This window comes from Ailuropoda melanoleuca, chromosome 3 (assembly GCF_002007445.2).
Source record: "Ailuropoda melanoleuca isolate Jingjing chromosome 3, ASM200744v2, whole genome shotgun sequence".
NCBI lineage: Eukaryota > Metazoa > Chordata > Mammalia > Carnivora > Ursidae > Ailuropoda > Ailuropoda melanoleuca.
Genome location: NC_048220.1, coordinates 102,764,525 through 102,785,389, shown reverse-complemented (window position 1 = coordinate 102,785,389; position 20,865 = coordinate 102,764,525). Strand labels below are relative to the sequence as shown.

Below are 20,865 nucleotides of genomic sequence, written 5' to 3'. Positions count from 1 at the left end.
GGTGGTTGTTTATGTTATTACTGTCGTTATTAACATGGCTGTCTCTGGACGGACAAACAGGCGCTCTCACTTCTTCCCACATACAAGACCAGGTCCCAAACGGGACATCTGAGGTCAACAAGCGCTCCCAAGTTCTCCGACACGGACACCCAGAGTTCCTCACACAAACGTAGCGCTTCAATAACCAAAGCGCTTTACAGCGTCCGCGTCCAGCCGGGAGGTGTCAGCCGCCCAGCCCCAGACCACCTCCTCCCCCTCCCCAGCCACCTGGAGGGTCCGGCCCCGAGTCCCGAGCCCCCGCACCCCGCAGTTCTCCTCCCTGAAAGCCCCGCACCCAGCCCACCGGCACCCTCACCGCCGCCACAGCCGCCGAGGAGCCGCTCCTACTTCCCCGGAAGTACACCGTCAGGGCGAGGCGGTCCCGCCTGCCCCAGAGCACTTCCGGGTCAAGCCTCCGCTGGGCCCAAAACAAGCGGAGCTGCCAGTCTGGTAAGTGAGGGTTCTGTCGGGGTCGTACGCGAAGGTTACTGGGGGTGCTAAGACACGGCTTTGAGCTGATGGGTCGGGGTCCGACGTGAAGGGAGCTAGGATATCCCCGGTCCGTTTTGAAGGCCAGGTCTGAGTTGCAGTTCAGCCACCGTCCGTGTTTCCTAAGCATCGGCTACCTGCCAGGAACTACCCCGGGGGCCTGGGACACACCGGGTTAGAAGCCGACACTGGCCCTGCTCCCAAGTAGTTGACATTCTGGGGCGAGGCCGACTGTAAACAAGTCAACAAGCAAACAGTATCATCTGAAATAGGAGTGGGGGCGGGGGAAGATGGTTACTTTAAAGAAAATTAAACAGCATAATGTAATGGAACAAAGTGAGGGAGTAATCCTTAAGAAGATCTTGAGGAGAGCATTCGAGGCGGAAGGAATAGCAAGTGCAAAGGACTTACAGTGGTAATAAAGTTAGCAAGGTCAAGGAAAAGAAAAAAGGCCACTGTTACTGGTGCAAAAAGAGGAAGGAAGATGAGGCCAGAGGCTTAAATGGGCCATATCTCGTAGTGTCTATGAGCCAGGACAAGGAGTTGGACTTTTATTTGGAGAACAATGGGAAACCATTGAAGGTTTCTATGCAGAAGAGTGATATGCTCTGATTTATGACTTTAAGATTAAAACTGACCTTCATCAGAAAGATGCATGTCTTCATTTGTCTTTGAGCAGTGAGAATGGTCCTGAAACCCAGACTGAAAGCCAGAAAGACGCATTAGAGACAACTTCATTGTACAGATGTGAAAAACTAAGTCCCACAATGGTGAAGGGATTTGGGTCTTTTTTTTTTTTAATGTTTTTTTATTATAGTATGTTAGTCACCATACAGTACATCCCCGGTTTCCGATGTAAAGTTCGATGATTCATTAGTTGCGTATAACACCCNGGGTCTTTTTTTTTTTTAATGTTTTTTTATTATAGTATGTTAGTCACCATACAGTACATCCCCGGTTTCCGATGTAAAGTTCGATGATTCATTAGTTGCGTATAACACCCAGTGCACCATGCAGTACGTGCCCTCCTTACTACCCATCACCAGTCTATCCCATTCCCCCACCCCCCTCCCCTCTGAAGCCCTCAGTTTGTTTCTCAGAGTACATAGTCTCTCAAGCTTCATTAATCAGAAGGGGGAATGAAGGGATTTGGTCTTTTAAGAACCCAGGTCTTTGAACTCCGTCTGTTGCCTTCAGGATGATCATCTCAATGTCCATATATAATAATTGTCACTTCCTAAAACCCTTCAGATAGTTTCCTTTGCTTTTCATGGTGGTTCTCCCCACTTAAGGGCATCACTGTCACCTGGTGGCTTGTTTAAAATGCCTATTCCAAAAAGAAATCTGTATAAGTATAAAATAGGTAGTTTCCTCTGGTTTTCTGTGGTAATGGAAATGGCACAGAATTTGGGGCTTAAGAATGGAATCTCTGGGGGCGCCTGGGTAGCACAGTTGTTAAGCGTCTGCCTTCGGCTCAGGGCGTGATCCCGGCGTTCTGGGATCGAGTCCCACATCGGGCTCCTCTGCTGGGAGCCTGCTTCTTCCTCTCCCACTTCCCTGCTGTGTACCCTCTCTCGCTGGCTGTCTCTCTGTCACATAAATAAAAAATAAAATCTTTAANCAAATCTTTAAAAAAAAAAAAAAGAATGGAATCTCTGATAAGTCACTTAACCGTGTCTTAATCTTACATTTAAAATGCTGCTGGTAATAATTATAGGAGCAGTTTTCAAACATTTTGGTCTCAGGATCCCAGTACACTTCTAAAACTTAGAACACCAAGGATTTGTGCATGGAACTTGTATCTATCAATGTTTGCCATTTTAGGTATCAAAACAACTTTCAAAAATTTATTTAAGATAATAAATTCATTACATGTTAACATAGATAGCATTTCTATGAAGAATATTTTCCAAAACAAAAAATCATTAAGAATGGCATTGTTTGGGCGCCTGGTGGCTCAGTCAGTTAAGAGTCCAACTCTTGATTTTGGCACAGTTGATGATCTCAGCCCACATTGGGCTCGGTGCTGGGCGTGGAGTCTGCTTAAGATTCTGTCCATCTCCCTCTGCCCTTCCCAGACCTCCCCCTCCCCACTCCTTCTTTTTCTCTTTTTCTACCTCCCAAACCCTCTCCCTCTCCAAAAAAAAAAAAAAAGGCATATTTTTACAAGTCTTTTTAATAACTGGTTTAATAGAAGATAGCTAGATTCTCATATCTCCTGCATTCATTCTCTTGTGATAGCACTCGTCATGTAACATCTGGAAAATTGCACCATATTGTGTGAAAATGAGAATGTAAAGGTAAATGAGATCCTGGTATTATTATGAAGATCATTTTGAAAAGGTCCCAGGGACCCCAGAGGCCCCTGTACCACACTTTGAAAATCACCGGATTGCAATATTGTTATGGCAATCAAAGGAAATACAGGCTTGATTTGTAAGTCATTAAAACTATATGCACATTAAAAAGCAGATGCTCAGGCCTTGCCCTTAGAGATACCAAATCAGTAAGTCTGAGTGGGACCAAGAAATATTTATCTTTAACAAGTACCACAGATTAATTTGATGTAAGTTCTCAAAAACTGCAATTTGAGAAAACCAGCTACAGATCACATTCACTCTAGAGTGTTTTCCCCACTAAAATTCAAAAGCTGTTATTTCCATATCTTCAAAAATCTCCGTTAACACTTTCCAGAGACTAAGACTCTAGAAAGTCAGCAAGAAGTTTGTGCCTAAAGCAAGTACCTTTCTAACGGCCAGGTTGATGAGCATCTGAATTCAGATTGTTGAATCCAGTTCTATGCCAAAAACTGAGAAAGTTTTTAAACTCTGATCTGTAAGCTTACAGTCTTTTGGACAAATAGATAACTGATAGAAGAGGGAAACTGGTAAGTCTTACAATTGAGGACTCTTAGTGTGCTAGGTGACTGACAGAGCAAAAGAAATTCATCCGAAATGAAGAGGATAAAGGTTAAGAGGGCTTCTTGAATAAGGTGAAATTCGAGTTGGATACCGTAGAGACTGTGGAGTTTCTGCAGGAAGATTTTGGTGGGGAGGATCGGGAAGTTTCAAGCAAAAGGGACAGCTAAAACTAGAACTTTAAAGTAAAAAGTTATTTGGAGAGATTAGGGTGGAACTAGTGTAGTTAAGGCTTTGAGCCATGACAGGAAGCTGGGAAGATTATAAGATTTAAGCAAAAAAAGGAATAATAATGATAATTAGCCTCCAGATGAGGAAACAGACCACTACAGGTCATAGCTAATTGGTGACAGAGGTGTAACTGAAGACCCAATTTCTAGATCCATTCATTCCTTCAGCGAGCAATTATTCTGCACACAGACACTACTGGGCTCCCTACAGCTACTTCTGTTCTACCACCTGAATCTTTCTGGAAATTATGGATGCCTGACCAAAATTTGAAGCTTATCTCTTGGGCAATGGAAAATCAATAGATTTTTAAATCATAATCATTTTTTTGGGTTTGTGTTTAGGACCAGTTCTGAGAGGAGCAGTGTTTGGGGTATAGTTGGAGTTAATGAGACCCATTTAGAAATTCGAAGAATAGTGTGGTGCTCAGGTAAGGTAAAAGGACTGTGACCTAGGGTGGGGACACAGTATGATTTAATTGAAAAACATCTAGGAAGTGGAATAATAACAATAGCATGTATTTATAATATACCTACATTAGTTCATCTAATGCTCATAACTACCCTATGAGGTCATTACTGTTAATAACCTTATTCAGTAGATGTGAAAACTAAGGTCTCACAAGCCCACAGCTTCATCCAAGGATAGGATCAGGTACTTCAGTCCATGCTACTAAACAAGAAGCCGTGATGATCTTGTAACTTTGATCTTGCAAAACTGAAAGAATTATATTGTGTGGCCAGCATCCAAGATAGGTATATACTTGGCAAATAGATCTGAGGGTGAGAATGAGAAGTTCTGTTTTCATTATATCGAGTGTAATTTTTTAGGCTATAGAGGGAAAAAAAAAAAGTGGGTAAGGAGATCATAAAATCTAGGCCCATTACTTACTATATCCAGTAGGTATCTTTGTCATTTGCATCCAGTAGCTTCAGCGAATGCTTATGGCAAAAGGGTATAACTCACAGTTATAGGAAATAATCCTGAGTTTAAAACAAAGCTCCGGTAAATACAGAAGAAGGTGTTTTTCAGTGGGCCAGAAAACAGGTTGAAGTTTGAAGTGAGCGCCCAAATGCCAGATATGAAGTGTATGATGGTTCCAAGATACTACTGGGAGCGTAAGGGCTTTTTTAATTAGGAACTTTTCAGAAAATGATCCTCAAAATGGTGATCTGTTGGAGTATTACTAACCTTTTTATGGTTCGGATCTCTATAATAATGCTTGAGTATAAGCAGAACAGTTTTATGTTTATTCTTTGCAAAGAATAGAGGAGTAGTGACAATCTGGTCTTCATTTGCTTTTTCTCCCCCTTGCCAATTCAGAATGCCCCTTTGACCATTTGTGTGGGGGATCTTCTCCATTTTCCAAGTGTAACAGAGCAGACAGAGAAGAGTAGATAAGCTGTAAATACAACCTAGAACACATTTATTATGAAGAATAAAGCATTAATTTCCCAGTATACTTGAAACCAATACCATCTGGGCATCCGTGTTTTTCCCCACTTTGTGTTATCCCAGAACTATTTCTGCAAACAGCAGTTTCCTCAGCCAACTTAATATTGAGCCATGAGAACGGAAATCAGCCACATTACTTCCTTATTTACTTCTGTTGAGAATTGGAGCAGAATGGAAATATTTCTTCTCTCTGAAGTTGGCAGGAACAGCAATAAGGCAATCTGTTAGGGATGACAGCTTAGGGGCTTTTCTTTGTTCTTTGTTTCTTTCTTTATTTTTTTTTTATCATATAGCCAATATTTAGAATGGTTCTATCAGGTAGAATTATCTACATTTCTGATTATTCATGATCCTAGAAGAGCTTATGTTTTATTGTACCTAAAAGATGAAAAAGGAGTTGGATTAAATTCTAGTATCACTTTTCTGTTATTCTTATTAATGCTGAAGAAAGGTAATAAAACATTCTACCAAGTAACTTTACCCACAAGTATAGCATAGCCCTTTTTAACTGTTTATAAGGTGGCATTTTGATTTTCCTTTTTGAACTCTTTCCTCTTAGCCTCAGATGTCAACTGCAGCATTAAGAAATAGCTGGCTCAGTCAGTAGAGCACACAATTGATCTCAGGGTCGTGAGTTCAAGCCCCACGTTGAGCATGGAACCAACTTAAAAAAAAAAATCAGCAGGCATGATATTATTATGGGAAGTCCTGAAACTAGTGTGTAAATTCCTGAGGCAATGAGACAGTATCCTAATACCCATCCCTTGCAGCACCCATTACTTCATTTTGAGCGAGATGGGCCCCTGATTTAGCTGAGTTATTTAAAAATACCAAAGTAAGTAGAATGGTTATAGTCAGTGTAATTTTTGTTGAAAGTAGCAGACTGATTCTAATACAAGTAAGGAAATTTAATGCGAAGACCTATTCTGATCCCAAGGGTGATTTGTTCCTTCACTCTGTTTTCTGTCACTTTGTTACCTTTTTGGACCCATACCTTCGCCACTGTTTTCTCTCCCACCTGCTCAACAGACTCTTATTTGCAAGTGGATTGTGTCTCAGTAGCTCAGGCTAGAAGTCCTTTGTGTTCGGGATGCCCATGTATGAGAGTACAAGGTGCCCACGCTGAGCCTGCCTTTATTGACCGGACATATAAGAATAGTGTAGGACCTGTTGTTCTTCTGGCATAAAATCAGTGTAACAGGCTACTTCTGCCACCTTTGTCCTAAGAGCAATTTAAGAGTGTTCATCGTATTTTTCTTAACCCTGTCTTGTAGGTTTCTCTAAACTTCTAGTAGAGGCTAATGGTTGTGTCTGTACAGAATAGGAACCACAGATCTTGACCCCATGGGTAGTCTGTGCACCACACTCTGGTGCATAAGGAGGAGAGGCGGTAGAAATCTTTGACGAAGATTGCCTGGTAGCCACAGCCACAGTTCAGTCCCTTTTGGGAACTTTTCTTTTTTCTCCTACCTAATCATTTCTCCATTTTCTTTCTTGGTTTTACATTTAGTCTTAATTTTTGTGGTTTTAATTTTGAATGAAATTGTATAAAGATGTTTATTTCTTTAAAAAAGAAGAAGAAGAAGAAGAAGAAGAAGAAGTCGTATTGGAGGGAGGAGTAGAATTCTGTCAGGAGCCAGAGCAGCACTTTAGTGAGTCTCTTTCTCTTCCCCTCTGCTCCCCCCCCACCCCTTCCTTCCACTTCTCTTCCCTTTCCCCTCTCTTCTTTTTCACAACTCTCTTTCCCATCTGCATCCCTGTGGGCCTGTCTCTCCGCTTCTGTCTGTATGTGGCCCAAACCTGACTGCCTCAGCGCCTTCTCTTTCTCAAATGTCCCTAACCCACTGTGTCTCAAATCCAAATTCCAATATCAAAGCTTCTGATTAGTTTAGTTGGCCAAAAGGTTGACTTCCTCCTGGGCCCCCGAACATAGAGGCAAGTCTTAAAAAAGGGGAAGGTAAGCTAGGCACGTCACAACAAAGATAATTTACCACAAACTCAGAATGCACAAAAACAATTTAACGTGTCATGGTTGGACTCCCAAGTTCAGTTTACAATGGCTGTTTGATCCATATTATCACTTATTTGCAATGAGCAAAAGAAAAATGTGAAATTTAAAATTACAGATTGAAATTACATCATTTCTCCTCTCCAAGATTTTTAAATGGTTGCATAGTATTCTGAGTAAAGGTGTTTCATTTATCTTAAATAATGTTTTATTATCAGATGTAGATTTTAGCACAGTATCTAAAAGGACAATCAATAATAATAACTAGAGATTATTCAGTGATTACTACTGCCAGATGCAGTGTTTTATACAATTTCCTTCAAACCTCACAACAGTCCTATAGAACAGGTGCTGTTATTTTCCCTATTTTAAAGATGAGGGGACTGAAGCACAGGGAGATTAAGTCATTTATAAAAGCAGCAAAGGTGGTCAGAGTCCATCGGGATTCAAATCCAGGAAATCTGGCTGGGGAGACTGTACTCTGAACCTCTCTGCTACCCTGCCTTTCTCAGAGGCCTACAGTTTGCTGATCCAGGGTAATCTAAGTCCAGAATGGAATGTGAGTGACAGTTCTCTCTTCTTGGAAGGGTTCAGTCTGCAGTGCTGTTGTAGAGGAAACGAGGAAGTATAGTCATAGTCTCTGGATGCCAATCCATGGAACCTCGGCCTCAGAATCATCCAGGGAGCTAATTAAACACCATAAATTCCAAGGTCCAAGTCCAGAGGTTCTTATTCACTAGGGCTGGAGTGGGTCCCAGGAATCTGTATTTTTAACACGCTCTCTGGATATTAGTAGTCAACCTGGGCTTGGTAATCTTTTATCCCCATGATTTTCTTCTAGGACAATATGGTGAATGAAGACTTTGGGAGTTGGGGTTGACTCAAGGACTGCCTTTAGGCATTATGCCTCTTGAGTTCTCTGGAGATCGTTAGCATTGGCTGTCTCAATATAATAAGTGCTAGTAGAGGCATGTCAGTTTGAATAATTACAATCCTTAGTGCATGACATTCTTCAGTTTACAAAGATAGACCACATACTTTATCAAATTTAAACTAATTTCCATGAGTAAATATTTATTGTGTTAGTTTTGAAGTATAGCAACAAAAAATACAGTCCCTGTGCTTCAGGAACTCCTCGGTGAGATGGGGTGGACTGCCTAGACGTACAGAGCAGCACATACCAGAGCCGGTGAGTAGCGTAATGGCAACAGCTACAGGAGCTGGGGGGGGGGGGGGGGGGGAAGCCGGCCTGCATCCAGGTATACACTGGACCACGTGGGAGGGAGAGCCAGGACTGGAGAGGAGACTCGGGGAAGCTGCACGAAGGAATTCCACGCAGTAGTAACATTGCCAGGACCCCGCTTGACCCACAGCCCTCTCATATGGAGGCTGTTCATTGTTCCACAGTTCCTGCATCTCAGCAGGGAGAGAAAGTCCATTTTTTTTTTTTCTATTTTCAGTGTCTTCTACTCTAGCTGCCCTGATCCTGGGGGACATTCCCTTTCCTACAGGTGATCTGCCCCACTCTTGAGCCTCCACATTCTTTGACCTTTTCTTGTTAGATGGCTGTCTCCTTCACCTACTTCAGCCTTCCACTCCAGTTCCCAAAGTCCACCACCAGATTTGCTGTTGGCCCAGACTGCTCTCAGCACTCTGGCCATCCCTTCTCATTACCACAACTTGTAGCTATTTTTCCTCAGCACCTCCTAACCAGTGATCTTTCTGCTTTTTCCTCTGTTCCTTTACTAGGACATTTCTCTTCCATTATCGATTCCTATTTATCCCTCAAGTACTGTTGCACACCTCACTTTCTCAAGGCGGCTCTCTGTGACACATTTAGCTCCCCACATTGGGTATTACCATAGCATCCTGTACTTTATCTTGGGCAGCATTTACCATATTTGCATGTATTTAGTTAGTATCTGTGTCCTATGCCGGACTTAGCTCTATGAAGGCAGAGACGGTGTCCTTATACAATAGGTTGGCACATAGAAAGTGCTCAGTAGATACAGGTGAATAGATGAAAATGTGTACCTCTACTCTAAAATTGTGGTTCTGGGGTACCCCAGTTGGTTACGTGTCCAACTCTTGATTTCAGCTCAGGTCATGATCTCAGGGTCATGATCTCAGGGTCTTGAGATTAAGCCCTGCTTCGGGCTCCGGGCTGAGTGTGGAGCCTGTTTGAGATTCTCTCTCCCTCTCCCTCTGCCCCTCCCTTGCTCGTGTGCGTGCTCTCTCTCTCTCTCTGAAACGGAATGAAATAAAATAATTAAATTGTGGTCTGACTCAGTGGTGAAATAGGTAGGGAAGAAGGGGATGATGGCAGGTTAAGAAATGAGGTGGTATTAGAATAAAGTAGAGTTGTGGGTGGTTTATTTGTTTTATTTTTGTTTTTCTGACAGAGAGGAGGCCTCCAGCTCAGAGCCTTTAGCAGACAGCAGTTAATAACATTGCTTTGTTTTTATCGTCTTTCTGTGTTGATTACTTTTATTTACAGATGTGATATATAGACATTCCTTTTGAAATAAATGTATGAAAGTAAAATAATGACTTAAATTCTTGACTTTTTGTTTTGTCCACCAGTTGTATATATTGAACCGAAAAAGAACTTGGGAGCTCACACTTGTCAAGCTCCGAGCATGGTACCTGGCTTGTGGCAGTCATTAACTAAGTGTTCTATTGTCCACTCACCACTCTTTGCCCAATAGAGACCAGGATTCACCTACTAACATACAGTATAATTTAAAGGAGCAAGTCACTGTAAAGTGAATGAGTTAGATCTTCCGAAATCCCCTCCAATACCAAGTTCTTTGTTCCTGTAGTGTCATTTTAGTTGGGTTTGGGGAAGAAATAGAAATAAACACATGTGTTCAATCTACTATGTGTAACAAAATCTGAAGTCTTTTGTTTTACTCTAAATAGTCCATTCTTATAGTTTAAAGATATAGCAAGATATAGAAAATTATTATTATCATTCAATCATCCTTTCAAGGGCTAATGAAAATTAAATGACGTTTACAGCTTACTGTGATTCAGACTTTGAGGGGTTTAATGGCTAAATACAATGATCCATTGCTTTTTATGTTCTGTGATCAAGCAGCCTTCGCGTAAGTACAAAGGAGAGTCATTTCCAAAACTAATTATTTTGGGCCTTCATAGGAAATAAAGCTAGGCATTTCATCCTATCTTTTATAGGAATAGAAGTTGAAATTTTTATTTGAGAGTCATTGATTTAAAAGAGGAATCATTACCAGGAAGATGATCATAATCACATGAACTCTTAGGCTGGGGTATTTTGTTCTTTGTTCGTGGTATTTTATTTGTCTGGCACTCTTTCCCTGTAGCTTATATTTGCATTTCTACCAACTAGACATTGAAGATGTCAATTCCTCCCTGAGCTGATTTTGCAGATTTTGAACGAAAATTTGGTATTCTCACGAACTATTAAATATACCGTATTTTGTCTCTTGAGACTGAAGAATTTGTTAAAGGAAAATTCTTTTGTCTAACATTCTTGCCCAAGAGGGAGGTTCTAAATTCTCAGAAGTCAATAACTGTTTATGTGTAGGTAGTAGTGCAGTTTTCTCTCTGATATTAAAACAAACAGAAAACTACCTTAAGTATCCTTACATTATTTAAAGCTAATATATTATACACTTGGATTGCTCAAATTTTGAGCTCCATGGTTGTGATCATGATGTATCAGTTGATTTACATTTTTGATACAGCAACAGATGGTAATGGTGCAGGTTGAAATAAAAGATCGTTAAGCTAAATATTTTAGCCTTCATTGGCTCCCTGTGGCATAAGATTTGTCAGAGTAAAATAGAATCATAGTCTTTCTGAACTAGAAGAGTCTTTAGAGAGGTCTCATCTAGTCTCATTTGACAGATGAGAACACGACCAAGGGAGAATGCTACTTGCCAAGGTCTTACAGCTTGTTAGTAGCACAGCCAGGGCCAGAATCTAACTCTGCCTGCCATTTCCTAATTCAGTGCTCTTTTTGCCGTCTCTGTGTGAGATTTTTAGGTGGTGTTCTTCCTGTTTTGCTCCCTGATGCCAGTGCCAATTATTCTAATCAATTTCACATCTATTCATTTCTAGAACATTAGAGTTTCCCCCCCCATTATGAGTCTTTGTTGGTTAAACTTTATATCTGGCTTTCTTTTAGGTTGGTCTCCACTCACATCTTTTAATCTTGAAGATTTCAAAATACGCCTGAATCTCCCACTTTTTTGGAAAACTCCCAATACCAAGCAATAAATCACCTACCGTGCATTTGTTATAGAATAGAAGCTTTTGAGTTCTCCAAATCTAAACAAGACTTCCTCCCATTTTTCCATGAAGCCACATTGTTTTCTGTTCACTTTAGTGGTGAGTGTTACTGTGCCAGCAGCTTTTGTTTTGGAAGATGTAGGCTTCAACCAAATGGCTCCACTGGGAACAAATCATAGTTCCTTCAATTCATCATTTCCTCCAAGCTTTGAGCTCTCAGCAGGTTCCCACTCAGGGGACGATGTCATCATAGCCAAAGAGGGAACTAGTGTTTCACTCGAGTGTCTTCTCACAGTCGACCACTATGAAGAAGTCCGTTGGTACAACTCAAAAGGACAGCAGCTGGATGGCAGAGGCAGAGGTAACTATGCCAGGGTATAATTAATCAAGGCTACTCATTTCCTGTTACTTCTGTCTCCTTGGTTTGATGGCATATGCAACAAGGAATGTCAGTGATGAAGTGCTGGGGGGAATAGTTAAAACTTTTGAAAGGCCTGGAGTGTTCTAACTGTGGGAAAAAGCAAAATAATTATAATTACTTAACCAGAAGAAGAAAGAAAGAATAGTTATAAATTTAACAGATGTTCACATGATAACAGGGAGCTATCGTCTCCCCTGTTGGTGAGCTGGTTTCCTTCTTCATTGAAGGTAGACTACATCAGGGCTGCTGCAGACAGCTATGCAGGCTGTGCACTGCACAGCCCCATTCACCTAGACTATAATATGAATAATATAGTGTGATGGCCCTTTGTGAATACAGGAGGAAGAGTTGTGGCTAGACTTAACGTAAGCTTGTCATAAATTTTAAAATTTTGTTTTAAAATGAGTCACTAAAAATTTTAGAGGAAATCTAGGATGGTTTTTAAAAGATTATAGCTCTGTGCATAAAACTTTAAGTCCCTCTGAGAATTAGAAAGGCACTGAGAAGGAGCACTATAAGCCCTTCCAGCTCAATATTTTTCTGTGCTATGCCTTGATTTACTTGAAAACAGGAGAGCTTCTCTTGTACCTTTGCCTCTCAGTCTTAAAAATCACCCAGACATAATAGTGCAACCAAGGTCTCCTTTTTGACAGGTTTTTATTTGATTTTGCTGTTTATGAACCTGTGAACACATCTTAATCAGAATATTATTTCCTTAACTAATATTCTGCTAGGAAGATCTTTTTGGAGACTACTTGTATTAAAGTACCTCAAAAAGAAATCGCCATGAAAAATCAATGGGATAAAGATTAAATTCTGGGATACTCATAAGCTACACCTTCAGAAAAGGCCTTTCTTGTCTTTTTTGCTAGACAGATAGTCTAAACTCTTGGAATAGAAAGGATATTTGGTTATTCATATTAGAATGGAAAACAATAAAGGAGACAGATGGTGTTTTCTTCTAAAGTACACGCTAAACATTTTAACTTTGTATAAACTGAGTAACTGGCCACCAGGGGATTGAAGAGTTTAAATTGCTAGAAAAAACAGAATATTTATAATCAGCTTCTTAAGGATATAGATCTTTTGAGTCAGGATCTCTAGAGTAGCGCCCAGAATGTATATTTTGAACCTGATGTGGGGTTTCATATTTGGACGCAATGATCTAGACTCTTATATCCTTTGGGCTCTAGGATCCTGACCAAACACATCTGAGATTTGAATTATTGAGTCGCTGTGATCATTACAGACTGACCACATCAACAAAACTTAGGTTAGGATGAGACCAACGAGTGAAATGGCAGTTTCATTTTCCTTTTTGTCTTTACTTTGAAAACCACTAACATCTATCATTGATGCTTTCAGTAGCAGCTCTGCAAAACTGTATTAAATTTTATGAATCTCCAGTGAGAGGAGTTTAAAGAGCCTGTCAGTCTAGTATAAGGTTCATAAATCTTGAGCTATTATCAGCAAGTAAGCTGGAGAGTTTACATTGTGGTCGTAGTACGGTGGTTGATGAATTGAGTGTATGTACTTCCATACTTTGGATTCCTAGGATAGCCTTTTCATAGCTCCAAATTCATAGAACAGAAACTTGTGGAATAATGAATATATTCCATAGCTATATATTTTACTCTTTTTTTTACATTTATGAAACTCTTAAATATAACTGTAGAATTTAGATAAATTTTGATGACAATAAAAATGGGCATAATCCAGAGTGCTTACTAATTGATGTACCACTAAAATAATCTGGAACCATAGAATCTCAGGGATAAAAGAAATCTTGAAGATCTCAACTTCGAGATCTTAAGATTAGGCGCTCAGGTGGTGCTTAACAAGCAGCCCCCAAGCCTCCTCCAGGACAGCACCTCTAGTCATTAGGACTCACGTCTACACCCCAGGTTAGCCTGCCCATCCCATCTTTGAATGGCTTTTGTAGTTAAAGTACAGGATACACTGAGAATTGACCACAAAGAGAATTGTGTGGGCAGAGCCAAGTTACGAAAGGGTGTTGAATCAAGGTTGGTAGTCCGTAGGCTTTGCTTTTCATATTCTTAGATGCTTTTGTGTTCATGTTCCCTAAATGAAGATGCCTTCATATATGGAAGACAGGCAGCATGTCTTAGGTTAGAACAGAACCCAAAGGTCCTTCAGGCATCTTAAGGGCAACTTTATTCTCTTTGCCAAGCAGTTCGTTTACCCTGGCTTGTGACACTTATCTTTTGGCTTGTGCTCCAGTCACTCTTGCCAGAAAATCAAGATATCATCAACAAACCTTTTGTAACAAAACAAAACAAATGTGCAGATTAACCAGTTAGTGGTTGAACAATGCACTAAATTGGTAGGGCTGTTTGGTTTTTGTTTTCATTTTTAATTTTTGTCTCTTGTTATCAAAAGTTTTAATTTTTGTCTCTTGTTATCAAAAGTATCATTTACTTTTGATAACAAGATAGAAAGAAGAAGGGGCGCCTGGGTGGCACAGCGGTTAAGCGTCTGCCTTCAGCTCAGGGCGTGATCCGGCGTTATGGGATCGAGCCCCACATCAGGCTCCTCTGCTATGAGCCTGCTTCTTCCTCTCCCACTCCCCCTGCTTGTGTTCCCTCTCTTGCTGGCTGTCTCTGTCTCTGTCGAATAAATAAATAAAATCTTTAAAAAAAAAAGATAGAAAGAAGAAAATGTAGATAAAAAGAAGAAAATGTAGATCACTCAACGCATTACCCCAGAAATACCATTGTTTGGTATTTCTGAGGCACTTCCTTCTAGTATATGAAAATGTATAGGTTAGAGATTGTGGCGTACACACACACATAATTTTTTTTTTTTTTTTAGGATTGGTCACTTAGCATTGTATAGACATACCCGTCTCCCTGAAGGGCTTGTTATGTCTAGCCGCGAAATGTAGCTATGGTATCATTCACATCAGGAAGGAAGATGTTGATTCCCTTTTGAACTTCCATGCTGTTTAAATTCCTCCTCTGGACAGAAAAGTCTGCCCTTTCTTACATGATTTAAACAAGTAGCAGAACATAAGAGATGAGTTGATGTAAAGCACTGTCATGAAGAGGTGGCATATTTATGGCAAGGCAGTTGGCTTCTTCAGTAATACTATTCTTTATGCTTTAATGTTTTTATTTCTGTTGGGTTATCAGGTGGAAAATGGTTGGTTTCTGATAACTTCCTGAATATCACCAGTGTAGTCTTTGATGACCGAGGGCTTTATACATGTTTCGTCACCTCTCCAATTCGTGCCTCCTACTCTGTCACCCTGCGTGTTATCTTCACGTCGGGAGACATGAGTGTCTACTACATGATTGTTTGCCTGATCGCCTTTACAATCACCCTCATCTTGAACGTCACACGGCTGTGCATGATGAGCAGCCATCTTCGTAAGACCGAGAAGGCGATCAATGAGTTCTTCAGAACTGAAGGTGCTGAGAAGCTGCAGAAGGCCTTTGAGATCGCAAAGCGCATCCCCATCATCACCTCAGCCAAGACCCTGGAGCTCGCCAAGGTCACACAGTTTAAGACCATGGAGTTTGCTCGTTACATCGAAGAGTTGGCAAGAAGCGTCCCTCTTCCGCCCCTTATTCTAAACTGTCGGGCCTTTGTTGAGGAGATGTTTGAGGCTGTGCGAGTGGACGACCCTGATGACATGGGAGAAAGAATTAAAGAGAGACCTGCCTTGAATGCTCAAGGTGGCATCTATGTCATTAACCCGGAGATGGGCCGGAGTAATTCACCGGGAGGAGATTCAGATGATGGTTCTCTGAATGAACAAGGTCAGGAGATAGCAGTTCAGGTTTCTGTCCACCTTCAGTCAGAAACCAAAAGTATTGATACAGAGTCTCAAGACAGCAGTCATTTCAGCCCATCTGATGATATGGGATCTACCGAATCAAACTCTTACTCCAAAGATGGGTCATACGAAAGCCGTCAGTTGTGAGCTATGCCAGTACCTACACAAACAGCTCTCACAAAAGGAACCTGTTTCGTGCAGGAAATAACATTTTTACCAAAAGATAACTGGGGGGGGGGGTTCCCCTTGTTAATATTAAGCATATCAGAATGTGAATTATTGCCAAAATCTTTGTAAAAATTCAGTGTTTTTCCTATCTGATATTTCTCAGTCATTTTCCTCAAGCTTGATTAAATGACACATGCTAAGACTTAAAGGAGCTTGAGAGATAAACATAATGGATAAAGTACCACACTAAGAGTTCCATGGCTTCTCTTCTCGTCATGGTTCTTCCAATGGTTAGGGCTGACACTTATCCTGGGGCCTCAGTTTTCCCACCAGTAAGATGAGGGATTTGCATTAGATGATATCTAAAGTCATTTCTAGCCCTGTAATATCTTACCTGTCCCCTTTAAACCACCAGAATCATCAGCATATCTTGAAGTAAACCCTTCCCTAGACTTTAAATCCCTTGTTATGGAAAGGATCAAGCTGAGACTTTATTTTGTGATTTAGATTCCCACACCAATGCCATAGTGCATAGAAGTATGGGTGTTTTTTGGATGTTTTACCATGTGGAGTGTGCAATTATACGTGCTTGGTTGGGTCTCTTTAGTGTAGCCAATGTCTGTATTGTTAGACAGATATCAGGGCGCTAACTGCTCATTAATAAACTACTTTCCATGAGTAAATTGGTCCTTTTGGGGGATACATCATGTCTTTTTAACTTACTGAAGTATCATTTAGTTCATTGAGCTGGCAGTGATTTCCCAGCTGATCTCCAAAAGTGAGCAATTTGTTCTTAAGGAATAATGTCTTCAGTGCTTCTAGAATAAGAAACAATGTTAAATCATCTATCTATCTCTGGTAAATCATGGATTTTTGACATTTCTGTTAATAGAATTTCTCAGGCTTTCCCTTTTTGAAAGTACTGGACTCCGTAAGAGGGTTCTGTGTTTGGGATCCTGTTCCAGGGGGTTCCCCTTTAGACTTCTGTCAACACTCTTGCCCTCCTTGATCGTTAATATGGTGCTAAAGGCTGCATGCCTCCCTATCTGGTTTATTTTGTTTATATTTTGTTGAGGTTTTTATTTTTGTGCACTTGAGATATAGAATTCTGAGCTAGGCCTGCTTTTATGGTCTTTCTTAGAAGCACTAACCTGAAATAAGATTAGATAATGATGTGTGGTATATGTGAGTATATTAACTATGTAGGCATAGATATAGGTTCCAGTACACAGATATATATACACACACAAATAATCTAGATTTAAAGAGGGAGAAAAATTATGGGTGATGCCACCTGATTGAACTGTGTATAATGAACACTTGAGACAGTATTTCTTGCCTGACTGAGGCCTGATATATAATAGAATTGTAAATACTCTTCAGAATAATTTCTTCAGCTACAGGAAGCTTGGTGTCATATGATTTTTAAGAACTTGGCAGTGGAGCTCCATTTGGTGCTTCATGTTTCTTCATTTGGCTTCTGATTATTGAAGCATTACTTGAACTAGAGGTTCCTGAGGGAAATGTTCAGAAGAGGCTTTATCAGGATTTTAATTTAAGGTTTCAAATGGAGGAAGGCAAGGAAATAGCATAACCAGAGAGAGCTCACACCTCCCTTTGTCCAGGCTTATCGCAAGTAATACATCTCTTCTGGAGAGCATGAATGAATCAGTGTGCAGTTTTATCAGATGGCATTACGGGTAAAGATGATAATGCTGCCTTTTCTGTCTCTCAGGCTGTTTCCATGGAAACCTCCAGAGCCAAACAAAAGCTACCGATCATTTAACCAAAGCTTGCCTTGGCTCGTAGACCTGCATGTCTTGAAGGAATAATGTTTTCATACAGTTGGCTGTGAGAGCAAGGGCTCTTCACCATACCCTAGATTATAGAACACTTTTTCCCCTCCCAGGCTGTTTCTCTTGAAAAATTGAAAATGCTAACAATCTCTTCTCTGAGGTCTGTTCCCTGACCATCCCTCAGATCTTTGGATAGTACCTCCAGACCTATCACGGTGTAGTGAGTTTGCGGTCATTTCTTAGAATGTAACTTCTCACATTAAAGAAAATGGATTTATCCCACATGTTCTCACAATGGACATGAGTGTTTGGAACCTTCAGGTAGACATTTTTAACGGTCAGAGTCCTGGGAAATGGGACTTTAGAAAAATATAAGAACTAATGAAAAAAATCTGTAAGTTTACACAATACTGTATAACTCTAGGCTACTCCAGTGTGTCCTGGTTAAATTACTTTAGAAACATAATGGTGACTTAATTTGGTGGCCAAAATAACTGAATGGATTACTTTGAATATTCCAGTGATAAAGAAATGCAGTAGTCAAAATTTAATTGGAGTTGGTGTTACTTTCTTAAGCTAGTTTCTAAAAGGGAGAAAACCACACATTATTATTTTCTGTATCTAATCAAATACTCTTCATATATAATTAATAGTCTCATGTTATGTTTTGTAAAATCCTTCACCTTTTGAACTTAAACTACAGTCTAAAAGTCTTTTGACAATAACTGTGGTGTAATTAATCTTTTGTTTCACTGGATTTTATAGTTAGTAAAAATGCCTTTACTTAGCAAATGTGTTTAAATAGTCCTGTTATCTCATTTATAAATTTTGTGTTGTGACTTAATGAACCTTACAGTCCTTATGAAATGAAATGGTGGCTTTGTGAAATAAATTTACAAAAAGAGATATGTAAACATTTTTATAGATGCCTTGCCAGCTGAAACCAGGACAGGCATCTTTTGAGCTGATATCCAACTTGAGTTTTAGGTAGTTTGATAAGCCTATCCTCAAAGTCGCATCTGTTCTGATCGTTAAATTCTTGATTCAGGACCAGTGAGCATTTGTATTTCTCCCAACTACCTTGACATAATTACCTTAGGAGTTGCTGATCTGGAACAGTTGTGAGAAGGTTCCTGGCTTCTTCGCCTCACTTAACATGCATTTTGAAGTCAAAGCGCACTGCTTTCTGTTCGGTCCTCCAGCCCCTGTGAACAGCTCGGTGCATTCCTCTCCACCCCCTGCGTGTAGTTTCACCCTGGATCAGACTCTCCCGGGTCCCAGAGTGGCATGGTAGCATGGCATGCTTGTTTTCCAGAGCACTGCCGGCCATGGTGCTAGCCTTGACTCCACACACCAGCACTTATAACACAAGCATATCATATGTCCTGAGTCACCGGTAAGAGAACACAATCTTGTCTCATCTAGGCTGGGAATTTTGAAAATGCTCAGCTTTATACATAAACTCCTAAGTTCTCAACACATTTCATAAAAGTGAGTGTTATTTGGTATGGTTCAGATGACGCTTAAACGATCACCATTTTAATGAATACTTGCATTATGATTTTGTCCTTTCTTTTAAAAAAAAAGTCACGCTTGAATATATTTATTAAATGTTCAGTGGACTATATTTCATTTGTCTGAAATCTTCTATTGAGTATATATTCATTTTTATGTGTGATGGAATTTGATGTTAACGATTTTAAACAGGAGTAAATTTGAATTCAACTTGGATTCTTCCATGGCTTTGCATTTTAATTTTACAAATATTTAATGAGCATCTATATGTTTTTGGTGCTATGGGCCATACTGAGATGGATGTCTTGCCCACAGTTACCATGAGGATGTAGTTAGCAGACCTAAGGGCAGCAGCTTTTCACTTCTGAGGTAAAGCATTCCTGGCAAAGGCCTAAAGAGGATTTAGCATGTGTTTTGGAAAATGCAATTAGTATATAAAGTCTGACGAGATTGGCTTGTGGGGGGGGGGGTACCTGTGGTACAAGCAAATGCCTGCAGTCCCATAAGAGTGAAGCATGATGATGGAAAAGCACAGGAGCTCAGGAGACAGGCAAAGGGAATAGGTAACGGTACAATTCATCACCTAAATACCACAGATCTTTCATTCTTAGAAAGAAAACCTAGTTTCTATCTCCCTGGGGCAAAAGATCACTGGACTTGGAGTCCCGATTCCACCACTAGCCATGTAACAATGTGACTTGGCCTCTTTGGACTTCAGACTGGAGGTGATGATACCTACCTCACAAAATTAATATGGGCATTAAATAAAGCAACATATCAGCAAACACTGTGCTAGCTGTAACATGCCATAGAGGGTAAGGGGCCAATAATGGTGCATTCAGAGTGTCAGCTTTGTTAGCGGCCATGACTGTTTGTGTTTGGGGTCAACTAAAAATTCCTCCAGACCTCAGTTACAGTTGCATTTGGCTGCATGCCATAGAAAAACCAATTGTGGTGGCTTACCCAAATAAGATGTTTGTTTTTCTCAAATAATAAGTCCAGAGGAAGCCAGTCCCAGGCTAGTGCAGGGCTCAATCCAGCATTAAGGACTCAGGCTGCTTCTAGATTCCTCTCCACCCTTAGGATGTGGCTTTCATCCACAGGGTCACAAAATGCCCTAACTTGGGTTCCCCTAGGAGTGCCTGAGACAAGGATTCATCTGTAACTAGTTTATTTGGAAGGTGATCGCAAGAAGATAGGAGAGTAGGGAAGTGAGACAGGGAAAAGGAAGCCAAATCCAGGGTACATTAATGAGTGGGTTACTGCTTTGGGCAACTGCTGTTCAGTCCCACTGGGGACCTCAGGGAGCTCTGTCTGCTCCCAGTATATGTAGCTCATGCCTCAAACGTCCCACCTGAAGGCCAAGGAGCTCAGATATTTATGCACCAACTCCCATCTGTCATTGAGGGTTGCCCCCAAGTTCACTAACCTTGGCACTTTCAACCTGCCACACATAGGCTCGCATGATCCTATAACCAGCAAAAGCCCTCAGAGTCAGGAGCTTTCAGGAGGGAAGCCTGTGTTGAATACAGGAATGGTGTGTCAGGGGATCACGGGTGGAACGCTGATAACACCTGCCACACAAGACAACTGCACCTTCAGCATCATGTCTACATTCCAGGCAGGGAGAAGGGGAGAAGGGCAAAGGGCGAAGACACATAGCACCTGAGTCTACCTTTTTATCAAGAAGATAGCTTTCCTGAAGCCTCACCTAACTTCTGTCACTCAGCTGCCAGAGCTGGATGACATGGCCA

General features: G+C 40.7%; 2 protein-coding genes across 4 annotated transcripts in view; one reads left to right on the top strand and one right to left on the bottom strand.

Moving 5' to 3' along the window:
- Nucleotides 1–440, bottom strand: part of FAM114A2 (family with sequence similarity 114 member A2) — a 31,989-nt gene extending 31,549 nt beyond the window's left edge. The window contains exon 1 of the mRNA XM_034656828.1: nucleotides 356–440. The gene's annotated coding sequence lies outside the window, so the exon portion shown is untranslated. The remainder of the gene's footprint in view (nucleotides 1–355) is intronic.
- On the top strand, nucleotides 431–19,327 carry MFAP3 (microfibril associated protein 3). 3 transcript variants are annotated; one of them, XM_002931052.4, is made up of 3 exons: nucleotides 431–489; nucleotides 11,309–11,773; nucleotides 14,986–19,327. In XM_002931052.4, the coding sequence occupies exons 2-3, from the start codon at nucleotides 11,479–11,481 to the stop codon at nucleotides 15,777–15,779; spliced, it is 1,089 nt and encodes a 362-aa protein (XP_002931098.1). In that variant the 5' UTR covers nucleotides 431–489; nucleotides 11,309–11,478; the 3' UTR covers nucleotides 15,780–19,327. The 3 variants fall into 3 exon arrangements, with proteins under 3 accessions (XP_002931098.1, XP_034512722.1, XP_034512721.1); XM_034656831.1 differs by lacking the exon at nucleotides 431–489 and adding an exon at nucleotides 4,016–4,104; XM_034656830.1 differs by lacking the exon at nucleotides 431–489 and adding an exon at nucleotides 8,287–8,326.
- Nucleotides 19,328–20,865: the final 1,538 nt, after the last annotated feature.

What these genes read in the sequence shown, in the direction of transcription:
- MFAP3 (XM_002931052.4), top strand. Translation starts at nt 11,479, where the DNA reads ATGAAGCCACATTGTTTTCTGTTCACTTTAGTGGTGAGTGTTACTGTG. An exon ending in GCTGGATGGCAGAGGCAGAG is followed by an intron (nt 11,774 to 14,985) that starts GTAACTATGCCA and finishes TTGGGTTATCAG; the next exon opens with GTGGAAAATGGTTGGTTTCT.